This window comes from Argentina anserina, chromosome 3, assembly GCF_933775445.1.
Source record: "Argentina anserina chromosome 3, drPotAnse1.1, whole genome shotgun sequence".
Classification (NCBI taxonomy): domain Eukaryota; kingdom Viridiplantae; phylum Streptophyta; class Magnoliopsida; order Rosales; family Rosaceae; genus Argentina; species Argentina anserina.
In genome coordinates this window covers 22,822,695-22,849,917 of record NC_065874.1, presented here as the reverse complement: position 1 = coordinate 22,849,917, position 27,223 = coordinate 22,822,695, and the positions used below count along the sequence as shown (strand labels likewise).

General features: G+C 35.6%; 1 protein-coding gene across 4 annotated transcripts; it reads right to left on the bottom strand.

Annotated features, from left to right (window-relative positions):
• Nucleotides 1–1,184: 1,184 nt before the first annotated feature.
• Nucleotides 1,185–25,730, bottom strand: LOC126785958 (uncharacterized). Of its 4 annotated transcripts, none has more exons than XM_050511644.1 (35): nt 25,506–25,730; nt 25,205–25,372; nt 25,021–25,110; nt 23,973–24,109; nt 23,790–23,877; nt 21,376–21,458; nt 21,149–21,255; nt 20,671–20,823; nt 19,884–19,948; nt 19,232–19,319; nt 19,054–19,132; nt 18,787–18,895; nt 17,102–17,161; nt 16,861–16,979; nt 15,334–15,715; nt 15,064–15,248; nt 14,859–14,931; nt 13,665–13,815; nt 13,415–13,584; nt 12,461–12,808; nt 11,685–11,852; nt 11,311–11,604; nt 10,916–11,092; nt 9,667–9,930; nt 8,830–8,928; nt 8,556–8,740; nt 6,267–6,602; nt 5,705–5,858; nt 5,483–5,593; nt 5,172–5,339; nt 3,790–3,916; nt 3,312–3,470; nt 3,112–3,224; nt 2,143–2,202; nt 1,185–1,584 (listed from the first exon to the last, which is right to left on the bottom strand). In XM_050511644.1, exons 1-35 carry the CDS (start codon nt 25,662–25,664, stop codon nt 1,384–1,386), a joined length of 5,430 nt encoding a protein of 1,809 aa, XP_050367601.1. In that variant the 5' UTR covers nt 25,665–25,730; the 3' UTR covers nt 1,185–1,383. The 4 variants fall into 4 exon arrangements, 3 of the variants coding, with proteins under 3 accessions (XP_050367601.1, XP_050367603.1, XP_050367602.1); XM_050511646.1 differs by having other exon boundaries at nt 3,312–3,467; XM_050511645.1 differs by lacking the exon at nt 18,787–18,895 and adding an exon at nt 18,254–18,362.
• Between the last annotated feature and the right edge of the window lie 1,493 nt (nt 25,731–27,223).

Below are 27,223 nucleotides of genomic sequence, written 5' to 3'. Positions count from 1 at the left end.
CCGAACACTCTCGACTGTTTGGTGCTTGGTTCGCTTGTTTCCAACAGACTGCCGCACCGCCTCCGATCTTTATGCTCGAAACATTCAGCGTACTAATCTTTGGTTTAGGTCATTTGTGGGTCATTGACGACTATGTTTACTGTTAGAGGCCAACGTATTCACTTTGAGAGCACTTGGACAACGATACAAGTCCCTTGCAAGTTCCCATGTCATATCAATGTTCTAAAACTCGGTCAACTCGGCCGAGTATTCGGTACTCGGTTGGTTACTTACGCGATTTTGACCTACTCAGTGCCTCTACTCAGCGGGAAGAAAATCGGCCGAGTACTCGGTCCAACTCGGCGAAATCGGTCAACTCGGTTAGAAAAAAAAAATTTAGGGTTGTTTCGGATCTTCCTAGTGAAAGGGTTGGAGAGGAATCGGGAGTGGATGGTGGCTTAGAGTCTAGGAGAGGTCTTAGAATCCATGAAATTAAGGAACTTGATAAGGATGATTTTATATCCGATGATGAAGAGGAAATAGATGACTTGAGTTTTGATTTTGAGTCGGATTCGAAAGGAGTACAAGATGGTCAGATGGATATGGAGAAGAAGAATTTGAGGCATAGTTACATATGCTTGGGATTGTTTGCAAGAATTGAATTTGGTTTGCTTTTATTACTTATGTTATTGTAATGGACTAATGGCTGTTTTTATTTTTTAGACATTATTATTTCTCAAATATTATAATATTTTATGGACTATTTTTATCATTTTGGACATTATATATTAGATTATATGTTTTAAAAATAATTAAAAAATCCAGAAATTAGAATCCGAGTACTCCCCGAGTACTCGGCCGAGTACTCCTCTACTCGCTACTCACCGGCCGACCGACTAACTACCGAGTAGCGAGTTTTAGAACCTTGTGTCATATACAAAGTGAGAGGTTTCTTGTCAATGAGGCACTTCATTGGATCTCTGCTAAGCGCTTTACTAATATGAGAAAGAGCCCCTTGATTCTTTTGATCGGGATTAAGTACACAGATTTGAAAAAGAAAAGATCGTAAAATTCATCTGCCCAATATTCGTATGTCAAGCTGAGAATAATTGTTATTTGGCACTTGCATAATAGATATAACTACTGTAGGCAAAGATGATTTTCAATACCCGAAATGGAGATGATAAAGGGAATTGCAAACGAAGTATGGTAAAATGTATGAATGAAAGCTTCGGGTATTGGTGTATCATATGAAATAAATTCATATGTACGAGAGTATGTACCTCGGCAGTTAACGCATCTCTGTAGTGGCAGATGTAAAACCATTCATACATGTGATTTAGATCTATGAATTTTTACGCTATCACTAATTGGTTCGGAGTTCGGACCAACATTTTATGCAATTCAGTTATCCCGGATTTCTAGTTTTATGTTTTCAAGGGTATTTAAACACTTTTTCAACACGGACTTTGCTTCACCATTTTTCTCCACTTCGTACAGATGTAAAAGAGTACCCTCAAACTGTAGATTAGTAGAGTTGATGGATCCAAGGTCTCCATAAAGCTTGAAGATGACTATTAGGCACTCTGAAGCAGTTAAATGTACCTATATATGAGGAAAGAAAATGCAATATACATAAATAGGTAACAAAAGCCGAGTAGTATCTTGTCCAGTCAAAACTACTGTCTTATCAAAGGCAAAAGAGTTTCAGAAATCATCTAAAACTTAGGTAATTAGTAGCTGCTAAATCAATGTTCATTAACAAGAAAGTATAGAACAATTACAAAGATTAAAAAAGAATCATTGAGAAGATCCAAAGTAGCAAGAGAAAGGTGGAAACAAATGCAAATGTAAGAGGGTGGTTGGTACTTGATAAGGTTTTCCAAACAAATTTACAGTTTTTAGATGAAAAAATGCACGCATTTCACAAAATTTTTAGAAAAAAAGAAAAAGAAAAAAGAATGTCGAAGATGCTAGCAGGGTTCTCAGATTTAGATCATTTTTTGTATCTTCCATTCCGATAAAAGAAGAGAAAAACTAAGAAAGAAAAATAAGAGGCTCAAACTACAGTAATCAAGGGGCAATAGAGCACGATCCAAATAACGGACAACAGGATACCAAAAGTAATGTGCACATTGTAACAAGAGGAAAAAGGTCACTAACCTGCCCAACTTTTATGGTGCTTATGCATTCGACAACTAGAGGTGCCACTGAGTGAAACAACTGAACAGAAGCAGAAAAGAAATAGATATATAAATAAATAAGATGTACATATTGCATTAAAATATGGGGAGTGAATTTGCACTCCCCTAATAGTTTTATTTCCATAAATACCCCTTATGAGTCATGACTAATCACTTTTGAGTTTTGAGTCTCTGACTCCCTTCCATCCAGTTCTCTACATTCCCTTCGTACTCAACCTCCTTCATTCCTTTCAATAAACAATAAGCTGATATATAATGAACAAAGGGGCTGCTTTTTGAAAATGAAAAGTTCTTCATTTGAGGGGTAGTAGTCCAGCAACCCACCAAACAAAGCAAGAGTCCATAATACAAGAAGCTCGATCTTTTATTTAAGAAGCTTGAGGGAGGCAATCTCTGTTCTTACACACTAAAACACTCAAGTTTGATTGCGTAGAAATTCTGATATACACCCAAGCTTTGATTTTTTCGGAATATGTTGACACCAATCCAAAGCATTCCTTTGAAAAAAATTTGGGGATCATAATCTCCATGGAAAACTGAGGTGTAGTTGACTGAATTTATTTCTAGTAGTATAGTTCTGGGTTTTCTCCTTTAGAAGAATAGTTCTGGCCTTCTGGGTTTCTTTGCGATCAAAATGATTTCCTCCCTGAACACTACTAGATTGAAATTTGATGGTTCCAACTTCCAAGTCGATTACACTCTTCCTTTAATCTCACCAATATGATACCCATTAATTGTGATATATGCAAATAGGTGGAACTCATAGGGGACGCAGGTCAGAAACACAAAGGGATAAGACAAAAGAATGAGGAAGATAATAAAAGATGAGGGTAAATTGGGAATTTCCACGGCATAGGAGTGTAGTTTGTAAAAAGGGTAGTGGAAATTTCACTCTCATAAAAATATATAAAGGAAAGATCTTGCGTACCTCCTGAACAAACAAAATAATGTTGGCATCAGCATTACTTTGTTTGGAGTCTGCCATAACCTTGTCGACACTTGAACCAAGTTCCTTTATCATAGAAAAGGCAGATACTTTGACTGCCACAAAAATCAAGTGCAAAAGACTTAGTCTTGTAAGGATAATTATAACAAAACAAAAAAGAGGGCCACACCACAAGAGGGTACCTGTCCATGAAAATCCAGGTGAAAGAGCAGTGGTCAACACATGCATCAAGTTCTTCTGCTGTTCAAGAATGTCTGTTATATTAGCCACATGAATGCAAGCGGTCACGCAGTCCAAGATTTTCTCGTGTGGAACAGGAACCTGCTCAATGTGTTCCTCTTCTGCACAGAAAGATATGCTCATATAAAGACATAAGTTTCAAAGAACTGCAGTATATATAGCATGACTACAAGGGACAATTTACTAGTGTTCCATAGAATAATGTTGACTTTAAAACATGCAGAAGCATGGTGGTGCTTATGTTCTCTTGGAGAATCGCCAAAATTATATGGGGAACAATCATTGACGAATTTTCCGCATACTAAACTTTTCCCGTGTATGGTACCAGGCAGATAAAAGTTTTCTTTTTATAAAATGAATCAGAAATCAAAGTGAATTTTGTGGTTATCTCTGCATAAGATGAGAACTATTTTCACCAACCTGCTTTAGCACCATTTCCAGCCAAAGTTGCTTTCCCAGAAACACTGAGAGTGGAAGCATTACACATATCATATAACAACGGAAATGCCTCGTTGAAGAACTCTTTATTACCAAAGGCCTTTACAACCTGAAAACAGATACAAGGAAAACTATGTTAACAGGCACGTTAAGAACTTTGCTCATCCATTAAAAATAAAAATAACTTTGCTTATTGTATGGGAAGAAGAAACCTAATATGTTACCCTAAGGCTCATCAATGAGTCAAAAGAAAGAATATAAACGCAGGCATACAGCTAAACGATAATTCTTTGGACTGCACAGTAAATTGCAGATGGAAAGTACGAAAGAAGTACAATAACTATTTTGACAGGAAAATTGTGAAGACCAAGATTAAAATATCATCAGAGAGAATACTCTGGTTAACTAAATCAATCACAGAGGAAAATAGATCTGATTCCGAATTCTTTAGACATTCAAGTTCTGTAAAAATTCAACCAATACCACATCTTGTTTAACCAAATGATTGTCAATGGGTGGAGAGCTACAATACTTTGCACACTATTGGAGCTCCGAACACAGGGGTACTCAACTCTTAAAAACATACTGTTCATTGAAACAAAAAGCAATTTACAAGGAGTAACATAAAGATTTTGGGAAGGCTTGTGGCACACTGAGGACAAATACATTTAATGTTCTTCAAAGAAGACCCAAATGTTGTGCAAAGCTGAAGGAGTAAGTGTTGATAATGTCTTTGCCACTGTGAAGTGGCTAATTTCTTCTGGAAAAAGTTATTTATGGAGGCAAAAGAGGACTGGTTTACTCCGTTAGAGAGGAGTGGCTTGCAAAAACAAAACCCTTCAGCTTTAGCTAAATGGAAAAGGGCCAGAATCCTTTTGGGTTTTGGGATTTTAGGGCACTGTTACAGGCTTCTACTTCTAAGGATTTTAGGGAATAATATTTCTTCCATTATTCTTACCTGGCATGGAGTGGTAGTATAAGCCCCAAAAACTTAAGGTTTGAGTTTATCATTAACAATGGGCTGCTACGCCTCTATGCCTTGCTGCCCTCCTTAGCTTTTAACGCATTGAAATAATCTTATAACTAAAGCGAATATAGTCTTCAAATTTCAGGTACAGTAAATCAAAACATGAATGTTTAGTTGTTTACCCAAGGCAGGCATTAGAAAAACCATTGCAAAATATCTCAATTAAAAGTTAAAACCCTAGCATGCATCACATCCCAACGATCTCATACTAGATGAAGCTGATAGCTTCTTCCACGACTGTTATAATAATACATTATCTAAACTTCTTCATGCATTAGAAGCGAGGCCAACATCACAAAGGTTTTTAATTTGCCGTCGATCCAAAATGGAGTCTTACCTGTTCAAGACAAGATAGAGCAGCTTCACGATATTTTTTTGTCTTTTTTGTGCATGCTGAAGATACCACTCTCAAAACATCATTCAGAGTGTGACAATCATCTGTTAAAATTGCTTTATGGCAAGACACAGAAAGTGAAGCAATTGAATATAAAAGAGTTTCCTTTCCCTGCCCAGACAGTGAAAACAACTATCATTTCAAGGAAAATATTTAGCTATGGCTGGAAATTGGGAAGTAATCTCTGTATCACAAATAAGGGATCAGTCAGTAAAACATCTGGCTTATTCAAATAAGATGCATCTGTTCTTTACCTCCCATAACCGACCAGGAATCTCTTTCATAAGAGATTGGAGAAGGACATTATAGTAAGATGCCAAGGATTCACCCAAAACTTCACTGAGCTTGGAAATTGCCTGGGCTGACTGCGTGTTGAAAATGGGATTATTTATCAATATTCAAATTATGAAATTAACCAAATTGCAATTCCAACAGAGAAAGTGATGGCAGGGTAGATACAAAGCAATTACAGATACCTTTTTTTTACTTGCCCAAGACGATGTTGCAATGCTCTCACAAATAAGAGAAACAATTTCTGCCAAGTATAACTGAAGGGCTACACGTTCACTACTTGTATGCTCTTCCCATAACCCTTCAAACAAGCCAGAAACATACTTGTCATCGTCAAATCTGCACACAAACATACTAGATTATAAGGCAAATCAATATTATATGAACAACAATTTTATGTTTCAATGAAAACTACCAGAATCTCATTCATACAGGTATACCAAGTTGGCTACTTAGAAACACAACGAAATAATGCAAATGCCATGGAGGAGATTACCATTAAATTTCAACTAGCCATTTGATATCAATTCTTGTAACATTCCAAATTTCATGATTTTCAAAAATAAGTTTCTATGGACAAGAGTCGGCATGTGTAGTGTCCGAGAAAACAAATATAAAAATGAAATAATTTTAACAGTATGTTTGAGTAATAGCTCAGATGTCATGTCTACTCAGGAGATTAACAAAATGAGGAATTATTCCTTCTGGACTTATAACAGTAATAAAAGGAACCAATACTGTCCGCACCTTGAAATAAAAATTACTGGAAGTATAGCTGCAAGATATCCATCCACAATGTCTGCAGCCTTGGATGAATAGCTTTTCAATAATACCGCACATGCAACTTGAGCATTTCGGTCACCACTATGTAAAGCTGCAGTGTCATCGATCAACTTTTCAGCCTGAGAGGCTACTGTATGTTTTAGAAGTACTGCACATGCATCAGCAAAGGCTCGTTTAGATGCAGCACTTTTTTCATCCTTCACAACTGGAAACAACAGCCTCAGTAGCTTGCTTGTATATGGCTTGATTTCAACACCAACTTCTTGAACTAGTAAGGTTATAAAGCTGGCAACACCAACCCTGCACCATAAATGAGATAAGTCATTAGAGTATTCCTCATGTCAGTAGTAGCATTTCTTTTGAACAAGACCCGAAAATGTGTTGTGTAGACACCCCTGGATCTTTTACTAGGTACTTTACGATATAAGCAAAGCTAACAGATGAACTTGAAAACAGAAACACCGCACACACAGCAATTTATAGAGGTTCGGCAATGCCTACGTCCTCTGTGAGATCTCTCCTGAGATATGGAGAACAACAACTTGATTACAAGAACTTATTGAAATCCCTATGCTACTCCCTGCCCCTTGCTAGATCTCTCTATCACCCTTATCTCCTGGTTTTCTGTGCTCCCTGCCTTAACCTTAGAAAACCCCCTGCAGCTCCTATTTATATCAATAGGGGTTGCTGATACAACATGGTTTAGGACTCCTAAACCTAATACACCAAGTCTATTATACAAATCCTAATAGAACCCTAAAAGACCAACTTTCTTAGAGATTATAGAAAAGCTGCAGCACTGTCCTCTTTCTATTCTAAACTCAGATTTGCCTACTGAATCCTACAGTTCCAAATTGTATCAATGAGCCAAAAACACACAAAAAAATCCTTAAATTCTAGGGAATACAGGATATCAAAGAGAACAATGTAACCTCAGCTCTCAGCCTGTAGTTACCTCTCATGAGTCATAGCAATGGTGGGGCACATTTAAAAAAAGATTAGCTTTTGAGAACCAGTGCAAAGTACTAACAAATGCCTATATTAACTGAATTATGATGGGCACTCTTTAACATCGGGAACTAAGAAGAGGCCAACCGATCAGAGGCAGTGCAATAATAAATAATACAAACAAGTCGCTACAGCTAAAAAATGCTTAGTAGTTCGGGGAGTAACACTTCTAAGAAATATAATAATGTTACACCAATGACAAAGATTTTTGTCCAGAGGTTTTATGCTCATCATGAAAAAGTTTACAACTAAAAGTAACATTATGTACAGTGAATTACCATGATACGTATAGATAAAAACAACACATACAAAAAAAAAACAAAGACTCGGATAGCTCAAGGTGGCTTGGTTTGAATGGAGAGGAAAAAAAATGACCGAACTTGAAATCTTTTACAGAGATATCCATTGAAGGTGAGGGCAGGGACATGGGGGAGTTAAATTCCTTTCTTCACATCCACTTCACTAGAATTGTGTCAATATTTGGTGTGTGTGTATGTGTGTGTGTGTGTGTGTGTGAATCAAGGCGGTAGAGGCGGTAGGTGGCAGGTATCGTGAGTACGGGAGACAGCTTATGATTGACAGCATTATGAATGACATCATGGGTACGTGAGTAAAAAAAAAGATGTTGGATGCTGTCATGCGTACTTAGGCCTTCATCTTGTCTGGCAATGTTGGATATTGTCAAGCCAACTTTGGATTACATAGCATATCTAAAAGCTAGATAACAGGTCGCATCCGTACTTGGGCTAATGTGGGCTTATCTCTCACAGCAATAGAACAGTTATATATCCTTAAACCAGAGGGCTATAAGTGTTCCATACCAGGCAGTCACATGATCCTAAGGAAAGGAGAAAGGTAAAGATAATTGTATCATCCAACACAAACTACTTGGGGCTCGATATATATTAAAAAACATAGTGAACAGGAGATCAAGAACTTGATGCAGGCCTATTTTGCAGACATGGTATATCACAATCATCTTAAACTCAATCCAGTGTAACTGTTCCCTTATACAGAGCCATGACTGGAAAAAGCACAATTTTTTGGGAATTTAGTGGCACTGACGACAAGTGCATAAATGATACTTCAAACTCCAACAGTTCAAAGTGTTTATAATGTAGAAATGTAAAGGATTTTTAATTCCTCTAATAAAAGCATGTTTTTAATTAGTAGGAGAAAAGAAAGAAAAGATCCATTGACATCTGATATTTATGTGTGCTAAGTTTAAGTTACAAAATTAAATACCTTGTATTGAGACCCACACCAGATCGAACCAATTGACCAAGACGGGGAACCAATTGATCTAATGATCCTGCATCCACAACTTTTATGCAGAGATCAAGAGTTTCCCACATAGGAGAGCCTTTTGCAATCGAAATTCTCAAACTTTCGAGCTTTTCTGTTTGTATCCCAGCATTTGCTGCATGCAACTGGAAGTTGGAAAGGAAATTTTGAAAATCTATAAGTAGACAGAATGTGCTAATTTCTAAACAAATTTTACAAATAAATTCTGGCTTACCTCAACATAATTAAGCCCTTGGTCCTCAAGACTCGATAAACTTTCCAGCATGCAACAAACTAAATCAGATAAATGTGGGCGAATTGCAATGCCAGCCCCCTATAACAATGCAAAATATAAAAAAATGGTCATCAATAACAATTGAATCCTAAGACGAACAAGAAAAAGATTGGCCATTGTGCTGTGGTCAACTGTGCTTATAATGACTACGAATTACATGTTAGACATGCCACAAGAGTTGAAAAGGAAAAGAGAATTAGGATTTAGAAAAGAGTTAATGTTCCCTCAAATGGAATTAGTAAGACAACCCTTGGTGAAGGAGCCAACTGTAGAGTTAACACAAAATGTAATGACATTACAAGTTTTATCATGTCATGGAGTGTTCAGCCAGTTAGACGTTACTGGTAAAATGGAAGGCATTATATTCTACTGAGGTTCCATGTGGCATTCTCCTATAAGACAACTCCATAATGTATTTATATATACTTGATTTCGCTTGTGAGGTCTAGCTTTTGGATCTATCATGTACATCATGTGGAAGTCTGACTATCTAACACTCGTTGTTTCATAGGTTCTACTATAACATCCACTATAGGGGGTAGTCTATTCGTTCTGTATATTTTCTGGTACTTGCTTTCTTCCTTGAGGGAGTATTCTGTAAGACTTCCTCTGATAGCGTCTTCTTTTTTTTCTATAGGAAAAGATTTATCTGGGTTGCTAGTTGTTCAGTATCATAAACCGTAGTCACTAAAAAAAATAAAGAGAGTAAAAAAGGAAATGCCATTGATAGAAAACAGACAAAATTATTTTTCTATAAAGCAGACGAACAATTCTAACCTTTGCAAGCTTCATAACAACCTCTATAGATGCCTTTCGTATACTATCAACTTTACTTAGTATGCCTTCTGAAAGCAAAAGAGGTAGAACAAGACCCATTGTTTGGCTTGCATCTGATACATCAGTTAGGGTGACATCAGAAAGCCTCACTGTCAATGAAGTTAAAGTACGGCGTAACTTGTCACCAGAGTTTCGAACAGTCTCTTTAATATCATCCATGACACGGAATGCCGCTGACCATAACTTCTTTAAATGCTTCCCAACCTTTATTCCCACAATATAGAAATGAATTAGAGCCAAAGAAAACCATATTAAACTTGATCAGTACAGGAATGTGAAGACTACCACCTACATAGCTATAACAGGGGTCAAAACTCAAAATATGGGGAAAATTAATACTTGAGTAGAACAGACATAGGCCATGTTTGCGAAGTCGGAGCACACACCCACACCTACAACCTAACAAATTTTAATAGGGTCCCACGAAGTTTCAAGATTCTTTTTCTTATGTATATATATTCAGAGTTCAAAGTTTAATCTTATGGTTAAAGGCAAAATAAAAATTTACAACATGGTGTAACCTTACATACATTGATGAATTAGACTACAGCAACAAAGACGTTTGTCATTTCAACCTCCATTTGGACATCTATTTTAATTCCTTGACCAAAGTTGCACGAGCAGGACTTCACACGAGATCACACTAATGAAATAATGGTGCCATAAAGTCAGGATTGCACACTCTGAGTTATCTGAATTTTAATTCTTAAACATGTAATTTATATCACATAAAAAATATTCCTAGTGTTTACACCTAACTCCACCTACATCAATTTGCACTAGTAATATGATATATATATAGGAGAATTTTCAGGTGCGGACGTCCGTACCTTACGTAAGGTACGGATTCACCGATTCCGGCGACGGCAGGCCGCAACGGTGGGGCGGACCAGCACAGCCGCACTCCCCACTTCCCGGCAATCCCATCTGTGCCGGTCGGAGCTCCATCAGCGACCCGTGGCGGCCGGAATCGCGAACCGCCGGAATCTGCCCAGAAACTTGAGTTTTGCAGATTCCGGCGGCCACGGGTCGCCGATGGAGCTCCGACCGGCACAGATGGGATCGCTGGGAGGTGGGGAGTGCGGCTGTGCTGGTCCGCCGCGCCGTTGCATCTTGCCATCGCCTGAAGCGGCCTGTATATATATATATATTTATACCTGAAGCGGCCTGTATATATATATATTTATACCTGATCAAACTTGCGGCCCTGGATGATATCTGCAAGGGCAAGACAGGATGCCTCTCGTGTGCGCCAGAGCCTAGATCCACATTGTATTAGCAAGTCATCAATAATGAGGTCCAAGTGTTCATCAATGGTTTTCTTTGAATCTTCCACCAGTGACTTCCATATGTGTGACATAGCATCCTATACAAGTATGAAGAAAAGTTAATACAAAGATGAATACTTTCATTTTGTGACAACTCATGATAGAAGGTAACATGAATATAGGAGAGAGACATTATAATCATTGGATAATGAGAAACAGATACAACAAATGATGTACAAGTTATAGAATCGGCAGTGATAAGAATAAAAAATCCAAAGTTTTCTTACTTTAGGGAGAATACCAGCTTATCACATACCTGCACATTTTTGTCAGGATCATACTGATAACGAACAAGCCTTGGAATTAAGGACCGCAGGTGTGGCTTCAGAGCATCTCCTGCTTGCTTTGCTATCTTTGAAAAACCAAAGGCAGCACCCCTCTTTGAATTCAGAGAAGTTTGATAATTAGCCAGATCCATAAACTTATATATCAGATCTGGTTGCCCCATTTCATTCGCTACATTGCACAGCTCCTTGTATGTACTGAGTTTCCCTCCACTAAGACCTTCACCAATAACCCCCTCTTGAAACACTTCAGAGTCTTCAGCAAGCTAAATAACAAAAATATGAATGCCTAAAAAATACAAGGTATTCAAGACTGACAGAGAGAGATTAGAGAATATATACTAACCTTTATAGCTCTTTTTTTCTTCTGGGAACCTGTCAGAGTATTTACAAGTGCATTTACCAAGTTTCCTTTCATTGATGCATCACCAATTTCATACACAACGCTCATCCCTTGTGAGGCCAGCTCCTGCGTGAGTTCATTTTGTTCCCCCAGAAGGTGTGAAAAGGCCTCCTGCATGCACACAAAAACTTATAATCACATATTTTAAGTCACAACATCCATCATATGTCAAAATAAATATTCATCAGAAATGACTGGTATGCATAAATTTCCTAGCCGTAACCATCGCTTCAGAGTAGATATATATGACAGTCTTAAAAAATGAATTAGACTAGAAATTTATGTCCATAAATATCATAACAATTATTAATTTTCCATAGAATGAGGAAATTAATTATTTTAATAAAGATGAGCGTCATAGTGATACATTTGATATATGAGGAATAGGTAAGATCAAATACAATAGAATAAAGATGTTTAACTCAATGACTTAAAAGCAAGGAGACTACACTACCAAACATCACATTTTCATTTATCAACTCAAATAGCATTTTTCCTTTGGTATTTTAAGATCTTATGTTCTAGTCAACTTAAAATATTTTTGTCTTTGGGTAGCATTTTTGCAAAGTACCCTGAAATGTAAAATTAATGCACTTTCATTTTTTTAAGTATTGTGATGTATGGGAAGGTAGCTATTTAAATTGAATCCAGTGAGAATGTGAATCAAATAGATATGAATGGCTAAATGATCACTGAAATTCTCCAAATAAAAACAAGACCTGAATTTCGGGAAGCATTTTCTGAATAGCTTGTTGATGGCCACAATACATGGTAATTGATAATAGCCATACAGTTCCAGCACAGCGATCTTCCTTTCTTGTACTGTATAGTAGATCGTCAAAAAGCTTTTTAGTAATTGCTTCTTGAACCATGGCATCACGATCTTTATTAGCTTCATTAACTTCTATAGAGCTATGTATTGAGAGAGATAAATTCGGATCTCCCATGAGAAACTTAGAAGCCATGGAGAGGGAATAATTAGTTTTGAGAATCAAATCAGCAGTCACCGGAACACCACCCCACAAAAATGATAGTGCCTCGCCAGCAGCAAAGAGTATATCTTCAACCTGTGATAATCAACAGTTGCAAGGATTAGAGATTTTACTTTCACATGTGGTTGCAACTTGGCATTTCCACCTAAATTTCAATTTACCAGCCTTTGTTAATTTCCATCCACTATGAGACTATTTCATGAGCTTTTGGAATGATGGTGGACACCTTTGAATACTTGGAAATTTCCATGTACACAATTTTCGGCTTGTAAATAACAAATTAACAAGCATGGATAAGACAACAATTTACATGTTTTCTAAATGGGCATCTACCTTCTCATGTTTAAAAACTCCAGATGCTTAACATACAGCCACACTGAAATACTTAACTTCACGTAACAATTTTCATTTATCTTCATTAATAGTTAACCTACCAACAACATAACCTCGTACCATCATTAAATTTCAAAAACTCCTTAACCAGAACCAATCTAACAACCTTTAATGATCTATTTAAAAGCACTTGATTTTTATCTTGTCATCCAAGTGGGCTTAGGAAAATAGGGACCAAATATTTTCTTGACTGATTGAGTTGGCACTCACAATCGCGTTTTCCACTGATGGAGAGCCTAATTAAACGAATATTAGCTTGCAAGAATATAAGGATTAGTTTATACAAACCTTAGATCGGGAGAGAATGAATATTAACTCCAGGGCAATATTAAGACACACGGATGATGTCTCCTTGACACAGATGTGGCCCATTGATATAATAATCTTCTGAATTGCTTTGGAATCATCACCCTTAAGTAGCTTTCTCAATCTTTCTTGTAAAAGCACCAGAACCTCAACTGCAGCTCAATTCTGAGTAATGAATATCTGAAATTAATGGTAAAAATAATAGATATTATGAGAAAAATGAATGGGATACCTGACTTAGACTCAATAATAAGAGAAGGCAATGCAACAATCAGTCCAATATGACCCAATGCTTGGACTGCTACTGATGCTAGTGTTGCAGTCTCAGAATTAACAACATCGACAAGTAACTTAAGTGCAGCTTGAAATAATGCCTCTGGGATCTGTGGAAATATAGACATAGTCAGACATAATTCCATAAAACAGGACAGGTAACAAGTTCAAATTTGAACATAAGGAAACTGAAGACTTTTATTGTTATAGAAAAGAAAAGAAAAGAAAAGGTCCTTTAAGTTACAAAATAGACTTGTACTTTGCTTTTTGTTTTAATCAAATGCTGTATTTTTTTTTTTTTGCAAAAAAAAGAAAAAGATAAAAGGGAAGATAAAAGAGCAGTAACTGAGACAAAAAAAATTATTCAGAAAGCAGCAGATAAAACCAAAAGAACTGAAATTGAGAGTAACATAGCTGGCATACAAATTACCAAGGGAATTATAATTCTATACATAATCCAAAATGATGCAAGAATCTATGGGCCAGCCAGCCTACTTGACTATTCTAAACTCTGCCAGCACACACATTCCTTGCAGAGAGAACCAACCACTAGATTGGCCTGATGACTGACCATCTGAAACGAAGGATGAGTATGGCATAACTACTTAGCAAAATAACTAAATAAAACAAAAGAAACTAATAAAAATTTTAATGAAGTACATTTAAGGCCATGAACAGGGGCTTGCAAGGCCAAAATATTTTCTTAAAACAGAAAAACAAACAAAATTATTTCTGAACTACTTAAGAAAAAAAAAGCTTTCTGAACTACTTTATGTTTGAGATTTTTTTTTCTTTTGTGTATTCAAGACTACTTTCTATGAAAAGAAACCAATGAGTTGCACGACCTTCCTTGCTTTGTTAATTAGCATATGCAATTTTTTAAAAAAAACTCTGCCCACCCAAGGGAGTGAAGGGGCAGTTTTAAGGGGCTATGGGGGGCAACTGGGCAAGTGCATCTAAACCACATATACTAAATCTAAGAGCATAAATGATAACATCTCGAAACTTTTATTTTTTTCATCCGTTAGATTCACTTGTCTCTCAAAATTTGTCCTTAGGTCAGCAGGCCTCATATAGATATTACAAAGGAAAGCTTGAGTATCACCGGAACATCTAAAATATAGAATGAGGGAACAGCGTTTGTGCGACTTACAGCTGGTTTTCTAGACATACAATCTGCAGTTACGTAACCTAATGCACATAATGCTCCATGTTGAATCTCAAACCTGGTAATATTATATCAAATCATAAAATGAGATGTAATGTCACAATAAAAGAAAAATGTAAAACTAGAAGAGAATTTTCCTAATCACAAGCGTTTAAACATTTTATTTTTGGGAAAAGATAAGGCAACTAACCTTAACTTATGTATTCCCCTTACTGATGCAATTATTTCAGAAATCAGAGCACACAAAGCATCTATAGGAAGAACGGAGGAAGCAATCCCAAGTAAACGTGCTGCAGCTTCACGGGTATCTAAGTCTATATGACTCAATAATTGTTTTAGCCATGGAACTGTTTTTGCATAACGTGAAGCCACCAGCTGTAATGAACTATGATTTGTCAGATGCCCACATGAACATTTAAGGGAAAAAAGACATAACATAAATGCAGTCATGAGTTATGACCTCCGGTACATGAGATCCAATTGCAATCAATGCATTGGAAGCCTTGGCATGCAACTCAACAGAACCTTCATATGCCATAGCATGTTCCAGAAGTAAGCACATTGCTTCTACAGATGAGTGAAACTGAGATGACCCTTTAATTGAATTATTTTTCTCCAATTCTGACTCAAAGCACTTCAACAAGAATTCAATAGTAACTAGATACGTTTTTGAGGGAAATTGAAGCTTCTGTTCCCTGGCCTCAGCTGATTCTGACAAGTTTGGCTGCTGGGAAAGGATATAATCTAGCATGTCTCCCAGTTTGGGGTAATGTAGCTCTTGTATCTTACTCATATTTGACCCGTCATCTTTAACAGGAAAAAGGCCTTCAAATGCAATCTCCCTACATAAAAATTAATACATTAGGTTCCCAAAAATATATATTTACAAGGATATTACAAAGAAAAATGCAATAAAGAGGATGTAAATAGGTAATGATAATAAAAGGTTCATATTAATGTGTAAACTTATGCATGCACATGTATAATTTTCCTTTTCTTTTATAGAAGCAAAGACACAATCAAACTGAAACAAGATACAAACAAGGAGGATAAGAACCCAAAGAAGAAGCAAGGAAAAAAAGAATAACAGACTAAAAAACCAACCAGCAAAAATTAGGACTGGGACATTTTCATCAGTCGGATGATGACTTCTGTAGTTTGAGGATCCACTGTTGGATTTCATGTACTAAATTTCTGTTTTTGTTGAATTAGGGCACATGACCCAAAAACAGAAGGGATCTAAACTTATAACTAATAAATAGAATATCATCTTAGCCAAGACAGGTTAGACTAGTCCAACAGTGCAGCACCAACACTAATAGGATGCTGAGATTGAACACAATTTCAAAGACTGCAGTTACCCTTCCATTTTATAAAACACTCTGCATCCAACAAAATCAAACAAATAAACATCCTGGATCCAGTTATCAATTACTCGCTTACATCCACTTGAATTGCAAGAATTTGGCAATGGGATGAGGAATAAAATGTGGAGTGGGACGAAACAACGGAGCTTAAGCCCGGTAGGTTAGGTTGGATTTATTGTGGAAATCAGTCCTCACACTGCTTTATCTCTGTTCATATTTAATATTTAATAGGTTTACTATTATATTATAAACGTGACCCTATCCAATGGCCTCCTTATGAGTTGGGTTCTGCATGGTGTTTTAAAACTTTGATAATTTGGTGAATACTATGAAAACAATGTGAACAAACTCAGGACTCGTATGGTAAAAGTATAGATGACTAGAAAACCAAACCCTTCAAGAAAGTTATATCCCAAGTCCATGCAACCTAAGCAAGGGCAAAGCCACTCCAAAGTGGTCACAGCTTATGGAGTTTTTGTCATGCCTACTGCTTTTGGCTTGGCTCCAGTAGAATTAGGAGAAGATGATTCAGCAGAGAAAAAGAAGATAGAGGTTTGGCTTCAATATTAAGTACTACAAATTGATAATGTAAAAGCTAAAGAAAGAGAAGATTATATTACCTTATATCCAATTTAGTATCAGCAGCCCCAAGCATACAGATATACCGACTTGGACAATGTTGCAACTCATATAGAGAAGTTGCCCATCTTATAGCGCAGAATCTTACTTCACTTTGTTCCTGGTGAGCAAAAATAATTAGAGCTCCATTAGTAAAAGTATTACAAAAAACCCATAAAGAATATATTTTTAAATCACAGAATTCAGAAAGAGATCAATTCCACCAACATGTCAGTAAGATACCTCCCGAGTATACTTGAGTAAAAGAGTCTCCAGATCCTTTAGCACTGTTGAGGGTGCTCCCTGTAGGTTTGATAGTTATCAGTATCACTGATTAGTGTTAATTGGTTGTGCATTATTTCTGGGAAAACAAAAATAACTATGCATTGCAGTAGTTGTTTAAAGCAAATTGAAAAACAAAATCATCTAATAATTAATACAAATATAGAATTCATATATGTAAATTCTAAGTGTCAGATTTATATTGGACGCATAACCATCCATGAAGATACCTACACTCTGTTGGGTTTCCAGCCCATGTGTTCCTAAGATGGTTTCTTAGAGCGTGGTGTTCCAGTAAGGATAGGGAATCCTTATTGATGATGGTTTACCTGTAGGAGGAGGCTTTGCAGCCTACCACTATTAGGAATAAGATTCCTATTTGGTGAGGAAACATGTTTGTCCTTATGGCTATATAAGGAGGGGTTATGCTCTAGGTTTAGGCATCACAGAGACAAAGAGCAAAGTGTATGACATTCTCGTTTAGAGGGTGAGAGAGGGCAGAGAGGAGGACGATAGGAAGAGAAGAGTCCTTGTTTTTCTTAGTCTTTCTTGTGTACCCATTATTAATATAGTGGAAGTGTGTTTCTGTCCGGTGGATGTAGGCAAAGCTATTTGCTGAACCACCTTCAATCTGTGTTCTTCTCTTTGTGGTTGTTTCTCTTGGTTTGCTGTGCTTGTTCTGTTTCTCTGACTAACACACACTCTACAAGAGTCCATCAACTTTTACAATAAGAAAGGTTTAGCTACAAACCCAACAGAGAATAAAGTTAAAAAAAATTGATTCTTTTTTCTTTAGTCTTTCCTGCTCTCTTTTTTTATTGCAAGGTCAGTAGATTTCTAAGCTTAATATTTTATCTTTCCTTTTATTTAAACATAACCAAATTTCATTAAACTGAACTGCTGTTTCCTGATACCAAATAACGATTTGATGTTTAGCTCAGTTTGTAGTCATAGATGAGTTGTAAATACTCAGGTCAATTACTGTCCATGCTGAACTTTTTCCAGTCATTGAAAGAAAATAATTTCGAAAACAATAAAAAAATAATCAATAACTATTAATATTGAACAATTATATGAAAACAATTTCAACCAGAAAGATAGAAACTAGTATACCTTGTAAGCAGTGGCAAGAGAATTTGTTGCTTCTTGAATACTAAGGCGAAAATGTTGGGTCTCTACCTTCAATGCATCAAAGAGACGCACAGCCATGTCAGTTGAATCTCTGAAAAAGAAAACTCAAAATTCAAAATTCCAAAAAAATTTCCAATAAGTTCTACATAGAACAGACTTTAATTTGAACACCCATTGTTACTAGATATTGACTAATAGTATTTCCTGCTCTCTTTTTTTATTGCAAGGTCAGTAGATTTCTAAGCTTAATATTTTATCTTTCCTTTTATTTAAACATAACCAAATTTCATTAAACTGAACTGCTGTTTCCTGATACCAAATAACGATTTGATGTTTAGCTCAGTTTGTAGTCATAGATGAGTTGTAAATACTCAGGTCAATTACTGTCCATGCTGAACTTTTTCCAGTCATTGAAAGAAAATAATTTCGAAAACAATAAAAAAATAATCAATAACTATTAATATTGAACAATTATATGAAAACAATTTCAACCAGAAAGATAGAAACTAGTATACCTTGTAAGCAGTGGCAAGAGAATTTGTTGCTTCTTGAATACTAAGGCGAAAATGTTGGGTCTCTACCTTCAATGCATCAAAGAGACGCACAGCCATGTCAGTTGAATCTCTGAAAAAGAAAACTCAAAATTCAAAATTCCAAAAAAATTTCCAATAAGTTCTACATAGAACAGACTTTAATTTGAACACCCATTGTTACTAGATATTGACTAATAGTAATTGATACAAAAATTTCTAACCACAAGAAAGAAGGCATAGGAATTTAACCTGAAAAGCTGAGGCATCCGCTGTGCAAGCAATCCTATAGCTTGATAAGCGAAAGTTCTGGAGCCCCTATGAGTAGCATCTGCGTAGATATGGTACACCATATCAGAGTGGAATCCGACCATTTTAATATAATTGTAAGAGATACAAATAAACAAAACTTGCAGGTTTACAGACTAACCTGATTCTGAACTTGAAGCAATGTCAAGTGACTTCACAATTCCACTCAGTATGACAGGGCCCATAAGTTTAAGTTGATCGATTATGGACTGCATTCATACAAATTAAAAGAAACAAATGTTAGAGGACTAGAAAAAAAATTCCTGAAGAATATATAAATAACTTAAGAGTTAAAATCAATGAGAACAACATAACAAAAAAAAGAAGAAAATTCAACAAAGGTTAATACATGAAATGTGTGACAAGAATCATACGATAAGAACTAAAGAAAAATTGACATGTTTTTATTTTAGTTCGCATCTAACCAAGGACCTTCACAACTGTCTATACTGTACCCAAAACTAACTTACTACACGAGATTTATATTATAAGCCGAAATCAGACTTTGTACTGTCACCTTTTTCAATAATTGTACTGAAAATGGTGGGAACAAAACTCAAGTCCAAAATTCAAAGGAATACATATATTGGTTTTCTTTTACATTTTTTCATTTTTCATTTTGAAACCAATAGCTTATTACTGACAACCATAAAGCTAACATGTCAAACTGTAACCAAGTGACGCTTTCTTCAGCATACCTCCTCAAAAAGGGATTTGACAGGAAATTAAAAGGAAAAAGAAAACGGATAATTATCAAATTATGAGGTCCTTACATGTTTAAATACCCAAACAGTGAATTCCATTCCCAACTGCTTCAACCTTGATGTGGTATCACTTCCTATTAGGTTTCAAAATCAATAAAACAAAAAGGGTGATCAGTAATATAACATTGCAACACATAGATAACATACAAAACGCATATAATAACAGTCAACAAAAGTATATCCAGAAAAAAGAGATACAAGATGGGTCAAAGTTGGAAGTTGACATTATCTTGACATTCATTCAAGAGGAAGTTGGCTGCAGAGATATTTATTTTCAAATGCAGTCAAGATCACTCGACTAGCATCAGAGGAATTATTTTCCTATGTGTTATATTTTGTTTCGTTATATTTTCTTGGATAGATGACGACCTAAAAGAGACTTGGTTTATTCATTTAATAAATTGAAATTCATTAATGTAATATGTTTACAGAAATTAAGAAAACAAGAAAAAAAAACTTCCTCAGCTTCGCAGCTTGGAGTATACAGATAGCATCTAGCTGCTAGAAAGTCTGAATAATTTCCATTGGTGATTTTCAGACACTTCATGCAATTTTGGATCCTTTGCTACAGATTGTTTCAAATTTAACAACATTGTTGTGATTTCTAAACAAAACATGAGCAAAACCATCCAGATATGCAAGCGACAAGTGTTCACCTACTTACACTCAGAAAACCCAAGAAATGAATTAAAATCCCACTGAAACACTCGTTACCAGCTTTCGGTTGCAAATGAGAATTTGATCAAAAATGTGGGAATTCAATTTGTTTTTTACCCTGAGAAGAGAATTCGCATACCATATATGCAGCCAAAAATGCACTGCAAAGTTGAAGGGAAACTGTTAGCTGCTGTAATGGACCGGCAGAATATAGACATTAGTCTTGCTTTCAAAGCAGGACTTGATGGAGTGACTCTTGATTCGGGACCAACATTTTGAGATGTAGCAGTACCTGCATTTAATTGGCATATAAATTTGTTAGATACAGCAATTTAAATATAAATATATATTCCATGAAAATAAATATACGTTTTAGGCCCTGTATATCAAAAACAAAAAGGAAAAATGAATGATCTAATTTGACTGATAAAATAAAACTACAGAGTATAGATACATGGCCTTTGAAGACAAGATAAGATGTTGGAGCAAATGCCATACTTCTTTCATACATTCTTGTAGCGGATGAATCCGAGTAGTTCTTGCTTAATGATATAATTAGAAGTAAATATTAAAATGCAAAATCATATATGGAAATAAACAAACTTCATACCCCTTACCATTAAATAACAAGAAAAGTCTGTTTATCAGGACTGAATCATCTAAATTAGCACCAGCAGCTTTCTTCTTTACAAGCTCCTCCCCTCTCTTCACGATAGGCTCTTGACTAGATTCAATCCATCATTAAAAAAAAATACATATACAAATATTAACGGCCAATAAAGATATGAAGGGAACTAATTAAAATAATATCAAGATTACATGTAATGGGAAGATTCGTATATACCAATCTATAGAGGCAGTCAGGTACAAAGGATAAACGAGCTCAGGGGCCAGTTCCATGGCCTCAATAACATTCAAGATCCCTAACTGCTAACAGAAAACAAAGTTACCAAAATGTGCTATTACCCAATATATGTTTACAAATAAAATAAGATTAACACGCACCATGAATAATATACAAGGGCTAATGATGCTAAAAAATTTCAACTGTTAAATTAAAATAGAGGGTCAAAGGGCAGATAATCAGTCCATAGACAAGGGCTATGCAAAAGAACATAATAAGTGATAGAGTAGCAGCTGGAATAACAAGAGAAACAATTCTCCTAAGCATAAACCAGTAAGCGCACTTGACAGTAAAAACCTTCCACTCAAGATTTTCAGTTCCAATCGATCCATTCGAAACAAGAAACTGAATAACTACTGTTGTCAAAAAAAAAACTGAATAATTACACAAAAATGCCAACAGCAAGCTCTCCGTAGCTTTCTTGGCTTTCCCCAAAGTCCTGGAAAATATTACTCAACAGCTGAACAGATCCCTATAGAGAACACAACACTTCCCAATCTTTTTGAGACTGGAACACGTAGATGATCTCTTTTTGAATGAGGAGACTAAAACAGAGGTATAGTGTAGTTTTTTCTTTGACCCACAAAAATCCTTAAACCACCCAATTTAGGGAATGGAAAGAAACAAAAAAGTTTATGATGCTTAAAGGTTTTTGACAACATGAGCATTTAAGAATTATACATCTAAGAACGGTAATAGAAAACCATTTAACCATATCTCTCTCCTAACTCTCATCCAGATAAGGAAAAAGGCTATATAGCATGGATACGGCAAAAAAAGGGTATGTTTGTATCGTACCCGAGTTAGATGCAGGTACGGCTCGGATACGCTGCAAACACGTATCCTTGACAAAAAAAAATTATCTTGACCATGTAATACATAGTTGACCCAGCGGATACGCCTTGGGTGCGGTTTTGGATACGTTTTTGGGTAAAATAGTCATTGTAACATTAAAATTATCATGTTTAGAAAGTATTATCTTCTATTTTGCTTGAACTTATTACGAATTTTAATTCATGGACTTAGTTTATTGTAAAATTGATGGGATTTTATGTGTTCTAAGTGCTATTATTTTAATTAAATTCTGGAATTTATCATATATGTATTATATATTATTTTACAAAACGTATCCAAAATATATCCGTGTAGCGTTTTTTTTTTTTAGGAAAAAACGCATCCCTGTGTCATGCCATACCCCTATCCGTGTCCCGTACTAGTGCATCATAAAAACACTTCCCCTATATTTTCTTTCTTCATTTCTCTCTCTACCAAACAATAAAAATCATATTGCATTCCTTGTCTTGTAACTGTCGCATTAGATAAACCAAATAATGTCTAGATAATAATAAGGATTAAATACTTGTGACACCCTAAATTTTAGGTGTAAAAACAGTTTTGTCCTTCTATTTTCAAATTTAATCTATATATCTTTTAACTCTTATTTTTTAACAGTTTTGTCCTTTTACTTTCAAATTAAACTTGTATATCTTTTAACTCTTATTTTTTAACAGTTTTGTCCTTCTTTTTTTAACAGCTTAGTCAATTCCGTTAGTTGACCGTCAAAAAATTCCGTTAAGCCGTTAAAATGCCTAGAATACCCCCAATTCAAATAAGATTTTTTTCTTTCTTTTCTCATGCCTTTTTTATTTTCTCTTTTGGTTTTTCTTGGTTTTAAATTTAATTCATCATATGTGCTATCCAATATATATAATTGTAATCAACACAAATTATCAAATTAATTATAAACGAGAGGAGAATTAATGACAATTGCTTAACATCAAGTTGGAAATAAATAATTTGAAACTATTTTTGCATCAAAGTATGGATATGATAGTAGAAGTCTTTTTTGTCTTAGCATTATAGAAATTAATCAAAATATGTTTGTAAAGCATCATAATATAAAGGAAGTTTATAACTGGATTTGAGTACTGGCACTCACATGTCATTTTAGGCATTATCCAATTGATTATAAGATGTTTACAATTAATTTGATAATTTGTGTTGATTACAATTATATACATTTGATAGCACATATGATGAATGAAAATTAAAAACAAGAAAAACAAAAAGGAAGACCAAAAGAGAAAATAAAAAAGGCATAAGAAAAAAAGAAAAAAAATATGATTTGAATTTGGGGTATTCTAGACATTTTAACGGCTTAACAGAATTTTTTAACGGTCAACTAACGGAATGGACAAAACTGTTAAAAATTAAAAGTTAAAAGATATACAGATTAAATTTGAAAGTAGAAGGGCAAAACTGTTTTTACACCTAAAGTATAGGGTGTCACAAGTATTTAACCCTAATAATAACTATCCTCACTGAAAAAGGTTTTCAGCTTGTACTAAACCTACCTTTCTTGTCAGAAGCATATCACTGTTCAGTGATTTTTTAGCTGTTACCCGGTTGGCTTCAGTAATTGATAGTCCTGGTGGGCATTCTCTGTTTTCAAGAGGCATGAACAATTTTCAGTTTGATGTTAAAAAAAATTATCTTTATAGAGGAACTGCTCTGAGATTTATACAGCTCCACTAGACCTTTGAGATGAGTGCTGATATAAGATTGTATGAAGGCAAAATTCAATAAAAATGTTCATGTCTTGAGAATCGTTTATCGATCCATACTTTGCAGCAACTTCTGCATCTATTCCATTTGGGTGACATTCACCAATGACCTGAAACCAAGTGAGAACACAGTTACAAATATTCATAATAAAGAAAACCCACCCATCTCAACACTAAATGTAAGATTTCATTCACATAGGAAGATATTGTTTCCAACTTGGCTGGTTTACCATCTTTTTTGTTTTAACAAAATAAATTTTTTTATGAAGAAAGCAAATCGTAATACAAATGAGTGTACAGGTAAGTCCACAGAAAACACTAAGGAAGATAGCAAGACCATTAAACTACATATCTCGGGGGGTCATGAAAACACGAAGTCTGGAAATCCTGGACCACAACAGCTTGCTTATTTAGAATAATAGAGGATAGTATAGATACAGGCCCCAAAAAGAGGCCCCAGAACTTGAGACTCCCACAGATCTTCCATCTCGCATCCCCAAAGAATTTTAGCCTTTTTTTTTCACTTTCCCTTTACAAATCAATTTTGCCTGCCTCCTTTACATAAAAAAAAGTAGGCACTTCACAGTGTACAAAAATATAATCAGACTTCACCCTTGAGCGTTGCATAGAATACACCAGGACGGAGAGAAACAACAGCGTGGTCTCCTCCCTTGAAGAACATTACAAGCATACCAAAGGAGGAACCTTTGGTTTCTGGAGAAAGTTTGCCAGAGCCTGGTCTCCTGACTTCTCTAAGACACGATTGGACGTCATATACCGCCATGAAATGTGCCTTTATTATGATTTAGCCAACATAGAAAATAGCATTCACAACTCTTAAGACTTTGGACAAAAAAATGGCCATATATATACTCTATACAGTGTTGTTTCTTCTTAATCCAAAACTATGACAGTATAACTCTCTAAAATGACAGTACAGAGATAAAAGCAAATATACATATTGATGCTATAAGTTATAGAAGAAACTGAAAAAAAAAAAACATATAAAACTCTCCGATACCTTTACAACAAGTCTGAGTATAATTTCTTGGTGCTGATTAGGAAGCTTGGAAATGCCCACCAGAAGCACAGGTGACAAATTTTCTTTCTCCTACAACACAAGCACAATACATCATTCGATTCTGTCCGAAACTAACTAATGAATAAAACAACTGTCTTAAGCATAAAGGAGTAAGAAGAAAGACCTTTATATCGGCACGATCCATCGCCATTTCGATGTAGAGAATGCAGAAATTCCTGACCATTGGAGCAGAATGAGCTCCGGAGTATATAGTCCACAGTTCAGACAACGGCAGACCAATCTCCGGTTGATGCTTCACTCGCTTGTTCACATGGCTCAGTATTTCCATAACCTATTAGAAATCCCCCAAATTTCAATTCAATTTCAACTCCACAACTGTTAAAATTCAAAACGAGACTACAATCTACACAATTTTAGCTCTGAAATTGCACTGAAATCCTAAGAGAGAGAGAGAGAGAGGTGACCTTGTTGCGGACGGCGGAGGAGGGAGAAGAGAGGGAGGAGATGGTATAGGGGAGGAGCTGGGAGAGTAGAGCTTGGAGTTTGGAGTCGTCGGAGAGAGCGAGGCGGGTGAGGAGCCGGTCAAGCATCTCTTCTTTTTCTTCGTCGGATTTGGCCGCCATTTTCTTTCTCTTACGGAATTCGCCGGTAAAACTAGTTTCTGCAGAGACTGCGGGTATGGCTGTGTGATGACTCTTACATTATTATAGAGACTAGTGATAGCTTGTGCAACATTCAATCTACGATTCCATGTATACTTGCTTCCCCGCAAAATAAGAATGAAATTGTACATTAAATTATTAATTTCTTATAAAATTAAACTTGAAAATAGTGAAAATGAATCGACTTCTCATTTCAATACTGAAACTCTTCATATAAATAGTCATTACTATGATAAATCACTAGTACTCTAATTCACTTACTTTAGTTGTTTTTTGAAGGAAACTCTCATTTATGGCTTAGTTTAGCGCCGAGTTTTGCACAAATTATGGAATTAAATTCTCAAATAATCTGACCAAGGTGTTTGCTAAATCAGCTTATTTTCTAAGTTCACAAACTCCAATGCAAATTTTATGTAGATTATGAGAGCTACAAAATTGAGCTTTTAAAAATAGCTGCTAAAACAAATCTACAAACGCAGATTTTTTTAAATTCAACTCGGGGCCAAACTGGCCCTATACCAAGTCAAAGACGAAATGATGCATGGATTGTTACTTCAACAGTAAGAAATATAGTTTTGATCTTAGAATTCCTTAAGATTTAGTTTGTTTTTGCAAAAAAGTTAATTTTTTTTCTCAAGCCCTATAAATCTATAATCTAGATTGTACTCTTTGCTCCATGACATTTTTCTGAAGCTAATAATGAATTGGACAAATATAATTTCTCTTGATGACCTCTCCCAACTCATAAGAACAAAAAACACTTTTATGGATGTGTTTGTTTACCAGGATATAAGGCCCGAATAGGATTAAATTTTGCCAATCCGACTTCATATGATGTTTAGAAAGCCCAGATATGGTTGGGCCAGAAAAGTTAAATCCTATCCGACTACAATTTGAAATCATATTTAAAAGGTGTTATTAAAATAGAGAAAAATGTCTATTTAATACAAATCTAGCACCATTTTTGCCCATTTCAATAATAAATTCCAAATTGTGCCCATTTCAACACAAGGTAACCAAACATTTGCCCAATTACTACAAAAACTATTGTTTTATATGTTTTAAGACTATTTTACCCTCATATAATGAAAACAATAATAGAGAGAGAAAATCGATGAGAGAGAACATTAGGCCGGAACCCCGCCAGACTCCAGTTATTGATCGCCGAACTTCAGTCACCGATCGCTGGAATAAATTACTGACCTCCAGTAACTCGTAATAAATTTCAAGTCACCGGTGGTTGGAATCGGAAATTCAATCATTGGTCACCAGAATTAAAAATCAGGCCACCTATGAACAATAAATTATTGACCCCCAGTAACCATTCATGACACCATGGTTGCTCTACTTGCTCATTTCCCTTACATACCAATAATCAAACCTTTTCTTCTTCCTTGCTCCCTTCATCTTCTTTCTTCTATATTTTTATGTGAACTCTTCAACTACCCACCCTCATATCATCGGAAAAATAACCCTACCCTCGAGTCCTCAACTTGCTGCCTCTGAATTGAAGAGGAGAG

Excerpts from the sequence above, each read along its gene's own strand:
- LOC126785958 (XM_050511644.1), bottom strand. The coding sequence starts at position 25,664 with ATGGCGGCCAAATCCGACGAAGAAAAAGAAGAGATGCTTGACCGGCTC. Across the intron at positions 25,111-25,204 it reads TGGATCGTGCCGATATAAAG|GAGAAAGAAAATTTGTCACC; the intron begins GTCTTTCTTCTT and ends CTTGTGTTGTAG. Across the intron at positions 8,929-9,666 it reads TTGTTATGAAGCTTGCAAAG|GGGGCTGGCATTGCAATTCG; the intron begins GTTAGAATTGTT and ends GCATTGTTATAG.